The 12,129-nt window shown below is 35.5% G+C and overlaps 1 protein-coding gene across 1 annotated transcript; it reads left to right on the plus strand.

Annotated features, from left to right (window-relative positions):
• Positions 1–5,080: 5,080 nt before the first annotated feature.
• LOC109112711 (beta-sarcoglycan-like) lies at positions 5,081–9,462 on the plus strand. The gene is made up of 6 exons (XM_019125620.2): positions 5,081–5,161; positions 6,366–6,575; positions 6,927–7,112; positions 7,215–7,406; positions 7,637–7,768; positions 8,098–9,462. The coding sequence occupies exons 1-6, from the start codon at positions 5,147–5,149 to the stop codon at positions 8,302–8,304; spliced, it is 942 nt and encodes a 313-aa protein (XP_018981165.2). The 5' UTR covers positions 5,081–5,146; the 3' UTR covers positions 8,305–9,462.
• The last annotated feature ends 2,667 nt before the right edge of the window (positions 9,463–12,129 follow it).

A 12,129-nucleotide genomic window follows, 5' to 3' on the forward strand; every position in this document is an offset into this window, starting at 1 on the left:
ACAGTTTCAGGAGAGTACAGCGATTTACAGACCCTTGCTGAGCTTACCTCCAGTGAACAAGCAGGAGGTCTCTGCGGTTACGTTCTCCTGCCCCTCAAACCACAGCACAACTGGATAAACATTCCACTGGATATGTAACGACCGTCCGGGCCTGATCAGCCCAGATTCCCCTGACCCACACCTAACCACACCAATAGCTTTTCCATTGACCCCTGTCAAAGCATTTCACCCCAGTCCAACTCGGCAGACCAGTTGCATGTTTTGGTGTAGGAACACTCTGGGCTGCTGTTTGCATCATAGAGATCCCAAATGTGTGTCCTGGGGGGATATTTCTATGGACCTCCAGGGAAAAGGCAGGAATACAAACAGAAGATAAAAGAGGCCATTTCAGGCTGGCACATGGGTGAGTGTGATCACCTGAACAGCCTTCCCCTAAGAGAGGAGGAACGTTTGTTCATTGCAACATGTAACTTTAAGAAATGCTCAACATTTTCAAACCATTCCAAAATAAACTGTGGTTTGGAGCATTTAACAGCCACACTTCCCTGTTTCTGCAGACACATTCATATTTCCAAACTTTTTGTAGGCTAAAGTATTTAGCCAAATGCATGATCCAGTACACAGCTCAGTGAAAACCTGCCAAGTTAAACAACATAATATAAAATCAATCTCTGCTGGTGTTACAATGCAAAATCCTAATTAATAGGCATGAAATTGTTTTTACAGCAATAGGAAAACACTGGATATAATGAATCTGTAAGACTAATGGATCTACACATGCCTGCAGACATAAATACTTAAATGCATCAACAAAAGCCAGATGTGAGAGGATGATATGAACTCTGTCTCACTGAACTACACCTATATTTATTATTATTAATCATTTATTATTTGTATAATTTACTATTATTATTATTATAAAAGTTACCTTTTGGCAGTCTGATCAAATAATACATGATTTTTAAAAAATGTGGTATACCGTGTATACATATGTTACTTCAGAAGAATGCTAATATGTTATTTAAACATGCACTACATGCTGAATTAGAGTCTCATCCTCATCCTCATCCTCATTCTTGCAATATCTATGCAATCGTCATTTGAATCTAAAAAGTGATTCTCCTGGAGGTTAGATTGATAATTCTGATAGACTATATTATCCAAGGATGAACTCTAGTTTCTGCAGTAAACAAGTGTTCAGTGCCCTCTTACTCACCCTGAAGCATTAGTGCATTTATCTTCCTGCCATTCTCTTTCTTTAAGTCTCTCTCCAGGCAAAAGCCCAAGAGATGCTGCCAAGTTTTAATAAGCTTGACCAAACAATTCTGCTCATTAGCATGTGGCAATTTCCTCGTGTTAATTAATAGTTGTGAACAATGACTCCACACTGTTGCTGGCATCACCATCAGGACTAAATGAACTCAAGCAAGCAAGAAATGAAAACTGTCCGGCGTTCTAAAACACACCAATGCAACCAGCTATAACAATCTAGTAGTGTGCAAAAAGATACACCTGATCCAATTTTGTGATGTGACTATTATATATTATTTAAAAGATTTATACTAATTATTTTTCTTGAAGTCTCCTGCTCTCTGTCTTTCTCAGTCAGTTTGAGGATGAGACTCTAATTCAGTTACACACTCTCATACACATTCATCTCTAACTGACTGATGGGCCTTGAACTTGGAGACTCAAGAAAAAGCCTCAAACTTTCATTCCCTCTCCACCCTTTTCTCTCTCTCTCTCTCTCGCTCGTTCTATTTTTTTTAAAGAACACACAACCTATTATTTATCAAAAGTCTATGACTATTTCCGTCTCATTCTGTAAACTTTTGACTTGTGGTTCAAGACATGAGCTGATGAGTTTCTCAAACTTAAGGCAAGATCGCCACCTAGTGGCTCAACCTGAATTACTGTAGCTCATATAGTTTTTAAGAGCATTAATCAAACCAATGCATCCTCACTACAATAAAAAGGCAATGATCTGCAGTTAACATTAGAAACAGCTTATGATCATCTACAATTAAGAAAAGGTATATGATGGTTGGTTACTTTTGTTTCCTCACACATTTTTTGTCCATATAGGCTATGTATACTGTATATATTCACAGTGCAGTTTAGAAAAATGTATGTGAACTCCAACATATCAGTGTTATTTTATGTAGCTACAGTTGCTATTTTTGTACTAAAAATCTTCCAGTGTTTATCCAAACCAATGAAACATTGAATGATGAAGAGATTTAACCATATACCACTCTTTATGCATGCAGGCTTTAGAATTATCTATCATTGGTCTGCTGGAGGTCTCAGATCTCAGTCTGCTACAGAGGACAGTCCGGGTCTGGCAGCAACTGCGCTCAAAATAACTGCTGGTTGGGGTATTTCTAGGACACCTAGCAAAATACAGCATCTGATTATTTCAGGAAAATGATAAGTAGCTACTGAGTTCATGCTGCGCCACCCTGTATTACTGGACCCTGCTTTATAATTTGTTGTTATGACTTGGCCTTGCAGTCATTCTACAATTATATTACTCGCCATCCGCTCATCCTGTCTCATCTTATAACAGCGGGAGGTTATCCAGTGCCATAGCAACTATATAATGCTGCTTTTATTTGCAGCCAGCAGCAATGTCTTAAGCAGCATGTGTCTAGCTGGCGTGTGTGTGGATGCTGTGTGGTTGAGAGTGTCTCAATGAATCCACTCTCCTGTAATCACAAACATGGCCTACCTAGCAATTTATTTTATTTCATGGCTCCACTCTTGAAAATTTCCTGTATTTTTCCCTTTTTTCTTTTTCTATTTTTATTACAGCTGTAAATACATACTTCAAAGGAACAGTCAGTAATGTTTTGTTTATATTGTGCTGTGCATCTTGAAGTTTCACCAGTATTACCAGTGTCATTATAAAAAATGCGTTGTCAGCTATGATTCATTTATTCTCTGAAAAAAAAAAAAAAAAAAAAGTCAAGTAACAGATAGTTGCAGAGATAAAGTGATTAATAGTTGGCTGGTCATATGATCTCAACATGGTAGCCCCCATGAGGCAACCCGCATGTAACATAAAACAACTTTTATTCAGGGGTTTTTTCTTACAAAAAAATAAATAATAATGAAATATAAATATTATATGAAAAACTTATACCTAAAAAAATATTTATTAAATTTCCATGGAATAATGGCTAGCACTATGCACTTTAATGTATCTGCATCCTTCTCAGTTTAGTAGGATGAGAGTGACCTCTACTGGAAGTGGGTACAGACAGAATAATGTGTTTGAACTAGGTGACCATTTGTGCTCACATTATAATGACGTCAGTCAGTGTAACCCATCTTTTATGTAACTTTGACTTCCTTTATATAATCTATTGTGACTCAAGGAAAACAAAGCAGTAATATACATACATTAACGATATGACCACTGTTGAGTCATTTTTTCCCTTTAGCTAAACAGTTTAAAACCATTCATTTTATGTCTGTTACTAGTGATTCACACTCACACATCTTTATGTTTAGACAAACTTTATAAATTATTAGAGATAACAAAAATACTTTCCTTGATACAGAATATGAATCTAAACATAATTAGGATAAATTAGGAGAACAGACTGAGCACCTTAAAATTATACTGTGAGATTGAGGTTTTGAACAGCTTAACCTTACACTGAAGACACTCCAGTCTGATTTTTTTGTACTGAAGTAAAAAAATAAATAAATATAAATAAAAATTTTTTAAAAAAAATAGCACCAACATTAGTAAATAATGAAACTGACATTTAAACTGGCCTTAAAGTGGAAATGCATTCGGTGCGTTCTGTAAAAGATTCTTTTAACGTCTACAGATTATGTACTACATAGAAGAAACAAATGAATGACAGAAACACTTTGCTTACAGCACTTTTATTTAGAGTGATGACAAAAATACAGATCTCATAAGAGCCAATTAATATTCTCCAAGGAATCTGAATTATAAAAGTGCTGGTGCAGGTGTGACCTAGAACACAACAGATATTCTGTTTGAACCTAATTCCTACTGTAGAGATAAAAATCACATAAATATACCAAAACACTGCATAGGCTACTAAAAAAATAGAAAGAATAGCATCTTAAAGGAGTTGTCCATCAAAAAAAAAATAAAATAACACCTATACAACCATAAACTTTACACCAACTTCAAAAATTTATACATAGTTAATTTGTTGTTTTATTTTATATATATATGTGTGTGTGTGTGTGTGTGTGTGTGTGTGTGTGTGTGTGTGTGTGTGTGTGTGTGTGTGTGTGTGTGTGTGTGTGTGTGTGTGTGTGTTTGAGTTTCTTATGTTCACCAAGGCTGCATCTGTGATTTGTTGCTCAATAAATATTTCTTATTACTGATGTTGAAAACAGTTATGCTGCTTAATATTCTTGTGCAAATGGTGATAGGTTTTTTTTCCTTCAGAAAGTTGAGAACAGAAGTCTTTTGTAACATTATAATTGTCTTTACTGTCTGTTTTGATCAATTAAATGCATCATTGCAGGATAAAGGTATTAAAAAAAAAAAAAAAAAAAAAAAAAAAAAAAATCTTACTGACTGCAAACTTTCAAGTGGTAGTGTAATGTGCAATGGCCACCTATAGGCCTATTACGTGAAGTGTCGGCTGGCAAAATGGTGACTTGAAAGAACTTCATTATATTACCATTTTTGATAATTATGCAGCATTATGAAAATCTCTTATGCTCATCAAACCTAAAAAATACAGAAAAAAAAATAAAAAATTGTGAAATATTACAATGTAAAAGAATGTTTATTTATTTTAATATAGTTTAAAATATATTTCATTTCTGTGATGCAAAGCTGAATTTTCAGCATCATTACTTCAGTCTTCAGTGTCACATGGTCCTTAAAAAATTATTATAATATGCTGATTTATTATCAATGTTGGAAAATTTTGTGCTGCTTTTTTTTTTATTAATTTTTTTAACTTTTTAACAGAGAGATGTGTATATGTGTGTCTAATCGGCCTGTATTTATGGAATATTTCATTTTTCAGGATGGACGTGCTCTGGAGAGAGAGAGAGAGAGAGAGAGAGAGAGAGAGAGAGAGAGAGAGAGAGAGAGAGAGAGAGAGAGAGAGAGAGAGAGAGAGAGAGAGAGAGACTCAACATGGCGTCGGAGCAGGTCTGTTTTCAGCGTCAATTGTAAATCTTTTTTCTTTTGCATTGCTTTTTAAGCGATTTTGAGCGTTAAAACGAGCGATGTATAATAACTTTAAAATTGAAACAATGTCAATGGCGATGCCTGTGAATTAATATTGCAGGGTTACAGTTTGCTGTTGTTATACTGAATATTGATACGTTGGAGCTCTAAAATAAAACCATTCGCTCGTGTTTAGAGGAAAGGGCTGCGTCTCATTTATTTTTAGGCATACAGACACACGGACTCATCTACTGCATGAAGACAGCAACACTGCTTTCTTTTTAGACGTCACACTGTAATAGCATGAATGTGTTTATTATTAATTTATTACAAAAGAAGACGTATTTGCTGAAAAAAAGTGAGAAATTGTGATAGGCTGAGATATGTTTTTTTTTTTTTTTTTTTTTTTTTTTTTTTTTTTTTTGTAGATTCCCAAATTAGACAACTTTATTCTCTATAACTCACTTTAATTTGAAAATCGTTTGTCACTATCTAGTGCTCTATCCAAAATTATATATACTAAATACTCTAAAAGATAAGTTTAATTACTGAGAATATAAAGTATTATTGATCCCAAAAGTATTAAAGCATTAAAAACATGCTTAAAACTAACACTGAGTTACGTAATTAAATATAAAATATTAAAATGTAATGAAATATAAAACTTCACTGGTATTTATTTTAAGCATAAATAGCACAAATAGATTTGTTAGAATTTAAATTATAAAAAATGATAAAAAAAGGTATTATATAAAAGAAATGAGTTAAAAGAATTTGACATTTTGTGGTTGTCAATTATTAGTGAACATGTTAAAATGAACTACACCGTTGGTTATTATGCCGTTACACCTCTGTGAACTTAAGGGTAACAGTTCATGTAGCTACTAAAAATTAACCTTGAAAACAGCTGGTTGAAAGTAATTGGGAAAAATACTCATTTTAAGTGTGGTTTTTGGGCTACTATAATAATACATACTGCATAACTGATATTTTACACTTAAAATTCAAACTCAGCTCTGCAGCTTAGAAGATATCTTAATTGCAAATCATTTAAGTAAAGCTGATTAATGCAATATTTGAAGGGGTTCTTGTATGGTAAACCACTGGTGGCAGTAATGGAGTGTCTAGTAAAACAGACAATAATTGTACCATCTTATGCACCCTCTTCTTTTCCTTACATCCACAGGAATTCCCAAATGCACCAGTGAAGAAATCCATGAGAGAGAAGTCTATTGAGTGTAGATCAGTTAATAAAGAGCACAACAGTAATTTTAAGGCTGGATATGTTCCGATTGAGGAGGAGAGACTCCACAAAACAGGACTGAGGGGTCGCAAGGGCATCATTGCCATTGCCATTATCATCCTACTTTTTCTGCTTGCACTCATCAACCTCATTGTGAGTTTATCGGTGCTTTGTTGTGTCTGTGATATTAATACGATAGGATATACTCAAAAACTAGCATCAAATAATTTTGGATGCATTAAATTGATCAAAAGTGAAAACAAAAGCATAATATCACAAAAGATTTATATTTCAAATAAATGTTGTTTATTGAGCTTTCTATTCATCAGAAAATTCTGAAAAAAAAAAGTCAGGTTTTCCACAAAAATATTAACAAGCACAACTGTTTTCAGTATTGATTATAATAAGTAAGATAATTAAAGATAATACTTAGAAATTTTCAGATCACTTGAGTTCCATCTCTACTGAATACAGAGACAGTTATTCATTATCTGTGTTTTATAGATAACTCTGGTGATATGGACAGTGATACAGATAGGTCCTGGAGGTTGTGAAAGTATGGAGTTTCATGAGAGTGGACTGCTACGCTTCAAACAGAAGGCTGATATGGGCGTGGTCCACCCATTACACAAGAGCACAGTGGGCGGCAGGAAGGACCAGGACCTTGTCATTACTGGCAACAGTAACCCAGTCAGTCAGCATAGTACCTGACTTTCTTTCAACAAGTCTGTGTGCTCTGAGTGATGACATGAGAAAGTGTATTGATTCAGGTGTTCTTTGTGTGAGTTACAGGTGGTGTTCCAGCAGGGCAACACCAAGCTGAGCGTAGAGGAAGATAAGACGTCTATCGTCAGCGACTTAGGCATCTCCTTTACTGACCCTCGCACTCAAACGACTTTCTTCAGCACTGACTTTGACAACCATGAGTTCCACCTGCCCAAAGAGGTCAAGGTTCTCAGTGTGAAGAAAGCCTCTACTGAGAGAGTAAGCAAAAGTACCCATAGTCCTGACTCATGGACTTATGAAACTTGAATAACTGAGTACAAATTGAAATAGGTGTGCCTAATCACATGGCGAACATCACTTATATGTCAAGACAAATCTTACATATGAAAAGTGTTTTGACGTGAGATTTATGATCATCTAAATCTAAGTCTTTTGATTAGTCACACATGAGTTGTGTTTGTACAGTGACTCAGTGCCATCCTTTGCAGATCACAAGCAATGCATCATCTGACCTCACTATCAAAGGAGATGGTAAGGCTATTATCCGTGGCAACGAGGGCGTTTACATCTTGGGCAAAACCGTGGAGTTCAGCATGGGTGGGGACATTGAGCTAAAAGCGGTAAGTAGCTAAAAGATTTAAAAAGTTTTTCTCAATTTTTTAGTTGCATGTTAACTTCTTTGTCAACAAAATAAAATAAGTAAATACTACAATAAGATCATCATCCATTAAGTTATCAGTAATTACTTCAGTCTTCAGTGTCACACGATCTTTCAGAAATCATTCTAATATGCTGAATTAGTGCGCATGAATAATTTCTGATTACTATCAATGCTGAAAACAGTTGCACTGCTTGCTGACCCCAAACTTTTGAACGGTAGTGTGTATATATAAATGTAAACATATAATTACGAGTGTATTAATGTTTTTTTTTTCTATTTTCTGTGCAGGAAAACAGCATTATTCTAAATGGCTCAGTGATGTTCAGTCCTTCACGAATACCAAACTCCACTTTAGGGGGAAACCTGTACTTCAATGAGGGGCTGGAGAGGTATAAACTTTGCATGTGTGCAGATGGCACACTGTTCAGAGTGCAGGTCAAATACTCCAACATGGGCTGCCAAACATCCGACAATCCGTGTGGAGCAGCACACTAATGAAAGAGAAAGGAAATCCACTGGAAAACACATACACATGCTTATTAATGCTTGTGAATATTTAGTGTGAACTGCCAAAATTTACAAAGATGGTAATATATATGGTAATATTTTTTTTTTTCCTAGAAACTGGACAATAATTATTAGTGTATACACGCAATACACAAAAAACACACTACCCTGCCTAACACTCCCACCCAATAGGACAGTTTCCTCTACACTCCCACTCAGCTTTATTAGAGGTCTAAGAACACACACACATACCTCTATGATGATGATCGCTCCCTTATAACCATAAATCCGACCCAGCACAAACAGTACCATTTTCTTTTATGGCTGAGAGCTCTCTGTGCATTGTCATTGGTTCACCTCTATGTTATGCAGCCTTTAAGCTACCTACTGTCAGTCTTCACTGCATGTGCTTTATATATTGTATCGTAGCAGAGTAATTGAGTTCAGTTTTTTCACTCTTTTACTACCCCCTCCTGTCATTAATAACTATCAAATTGGGACATAAAAAGAGGGGTGTTGTTTGACTGATACAAGTGTTAAAATAGTATGTGTCATAAACTTTTGCATTGTTCTACATGGCCAGTGGGGCTTTAGAAGACTTTTAAGAGGTGATTTAAAGTGGCTAATTTTATTAAACAGCTTTCCCAATTGCCTTCTCAGAGCGCAGTGGACTAAAGTCTGTAAAGTTGCTTTGCAATGATTTGTATTGTAAAAAGCGCTATACAAATAAACTTGAATTGAATTAAAGTGAAAATACTAATGACATGTTCAGAGGTGTTTACTAGTATATCTTTTGATAAGTAAAAAAAAGGAAACTTCTATGATACTGTATATAATTGATTTACCTGAGTGTGATATTTTGTGCAATATAACCTTCTTGACCTGGTTTGTCTTGGTATATGTGTGGTATTTATTGTTGTTTCTGAACACAGTATTATTGTGATGTCCAAACTAAAAATCTTTTCTGTTCTGAGACTGTCAGATGTGACTTTCTTTTTAACCCTATAATGGATTAATCTGTTAACCTGAAACCATCTGATCATCTATGTTTTTAGATCTTTTATGGTTTAAGGTCTTTTCAATATTGTCAGAAGGGAAGTCACAAATATTTTGAATGAAGAGGAAAATAAATGCTTCCATATTGCAGTGTTTTTGTTAATAAATGCAAATGCGGTTTTGATTGAAAACAAAAAACTGTATTGTGATTGTTGGGACTATTAGATGCATAAACATGATCCATCTCAAAAGTAACACATTAAATTAGAGTTGCTAACTATATCATGTGGCAACTGAGTTAAGATATTAATTTACTTGTCAATTATTAATTTTGCTCAATGATAGTGTCAATTCATTAATGTATCACTGCATATGTATGTAAAAACAGTTTATTCTTATTTATTCAACATTAAATACGATTTATTTATTTTATCCTTAAAATGCTTGGGAGGGAACAAACCTGAGTAAGACATTAACTCAGGCAAGTGAGTGATTGTAGAACGATTGTTTTGTGTGTGTGTGTGTGTGTGTGTGTGCGTGTGTGTGTGCGTGTGTCTGGTGTCATAATGCTTTTCAGACTTTGATCTTAGGGAAGTTGAAGTTAAAGTCAAAGAATTTCTCAGCTGATCTCAGTGTTTTGTTGGTAATTATCCAGAAGTAGACAGAAGTTTGCCTGAGCCGAGTGGAGAATTGCTACCCTAAAAGGTTAGTTTTAAACAAATCTACTATATTTTTTTTCATACAGCTGTGAATTGTATACATTTTACTTGAATTTTCCCTTGAGCTTAGGCAAGTGAAGGACTAGTGTTTATTAATTTAGACTCTCTTCAGCTGTTTATATGTGTGTGTGTGTGTGTGTGTGTGTGTGTGTGTGTGTGTGTGTGTGTGTGCATATGATTTTTTTGGTTTTGTGGTGCAGCGATGGATTTCATGAGAGAAAATTTCTCCGCTTTCATCCTAACAGCTCAGTAAAAAAATATAAAAATGCATGTTGTTTTATCTGTATTGTACCATACAAATGTGAGTATGCCATATTTTGTCATCATTACTTTTTCACTTCTCCAATCTGTTAATTTGTTGTTTATATCATTCAGGGCTGACAATAATGTCAGCGTCCAGCTCAGTGCTTGGTGTGGCAGTGTTGCTCCTCCACCTCTGGGGGACACATTCTTTCCCCACCTCTGCCTGTCCTGTTCCCTGCCTGTGCCAGCACGGTCCCCTCCTGAACTGCTCTTCTTTGGGTCTGACTGAGATTCCCACACACACATCCCAGCAACTGCGGTTTCCTTGAACTTATCCAATAATGCCTTGCGTTCTCTGGGTTCTCTCAGCTTTGGTCATGTAAAATTGAAGGGGCTTCTGCACCTTTGGGTGGGAAGTAATGCTCTGGAGAGCCTGTCTCTGATTTTGAAGAAGGACCGATCAGGCACTAGGACCCGGTCAAGTAGAGAACAGGAATGCACCTCTTGGGCACCTGACCTTCAGTTGCTGTCTGCTGAAAGAAACCATCTAAAACATCTACCAAAATACATTAAAAACAACAAAAAACAATTAAAACACACTTGTTTTTATGTTTTTTTATTTATTTAAATATAATAAAAAAAACCAAATACTAAAAACAAACAAATAATAATTAATGTATATATCAATATTAACAAATGTAGTCAAATTACACTATTCAAAAGTTTGAGGTTGGTGATATTGGTTATATGTTTTGAAAGAAACAAAGAATTTTTTTTTTTTTAAATATAATCTTTTTAATCTGATTTTCATTATGTAAAATCTGTACAATTCATAAAAACCCACACACGTTCTCCACCCTGTGGTAAATGACTGTATGATTAGAGGAACTTTGCGTTGTTTGCGATTGCACATTCTTCCTGTCCATTTAGTCACAGGATCCTCCCTCAGCATGAGGTGAAAAGAAATCACCTGTTATCTAGCTACAGTACAAGTGTTGGGCGCTGGCATTCCTGTGCCTCATAATGGGCTGTAAAAGGGTAATAATGGTCTAAATACATTCCAGAGAGTGAATTTCATTATGGCCTTGTATTTTGACCATCCTTCACATAAATGCTAACATTGAGTTCTAGTGTGTCCAAAGGTGTCTTACAGATGGCTAATGTATAGTACACCATTTGGGACACAACTATAATGTGCTATAGCCTAACTGCTGTAATACAATTTAATCAATCTTCCTTGTCAGTTTGGATTGTAGAAACACCATTTAAATAGACACCAAAAAGCATTTTGATGAAATGTTTAGAGAAATTTAACTGGGGATCTTGTAGTAAGTTCATAGTAAGTTGAGGAAATGAAAGCCAATTCAAGCACTTATCATTCTCTTTTAGATTTTGAATATTGTCTTTTGAGGTCTGTCTTCATTGCTATTCTAACGGGATGGCTAATTATTTAATTTAATTCTGAAATCCTGTTCCAGGATGTGATTGTCAGTGTTGATAGGCAATTTCGGCAGGGTTTTATTGGTTCTGTGTCTGTCTTGAAACTTATTTTTCCTTTGAAATCCAAAAGGACTTGTTAACAAAGGCCAAGCATCAGATTTTGTGAAATTTGTGCTCTTAGCCTCAGCAGATCCCAGTCCGGCCAGCCTGTAAGCACTGAATTAGATGGCGGCGCCTCAGTTATTTTCAGCTCTTTGTGATTCAGAGCACAGCCTCAATGCTTCTCTGTGATAAACCCCTGTCCAGCAGACCCGTTTTGGCTCAGCAGTCAACACGGTTCTTAAAATAGGCAAGAGAGTTCTCCATCTCTTCTCTGACAGACATACCAGAACCTTTGCAAGCCTTCCACCCTGAA

The sequence above is a fragment of the Cyprinus carpio genome, unplaced genomic scaffold (genome assembly GCF_018340385.1).
Source record: "Cyprinus carpio isolate SPL01 unplaced genomic scaffold, ASM1834038v1 S000006753, whole genome shotgun sequence".
NCBI classification, from domain to species: Eukaryota; Metazoa; Chordata; class Actinopteri; order Cypriniformes; family Cyprinidae; genus Cyprinus; species Cyprinus carpio.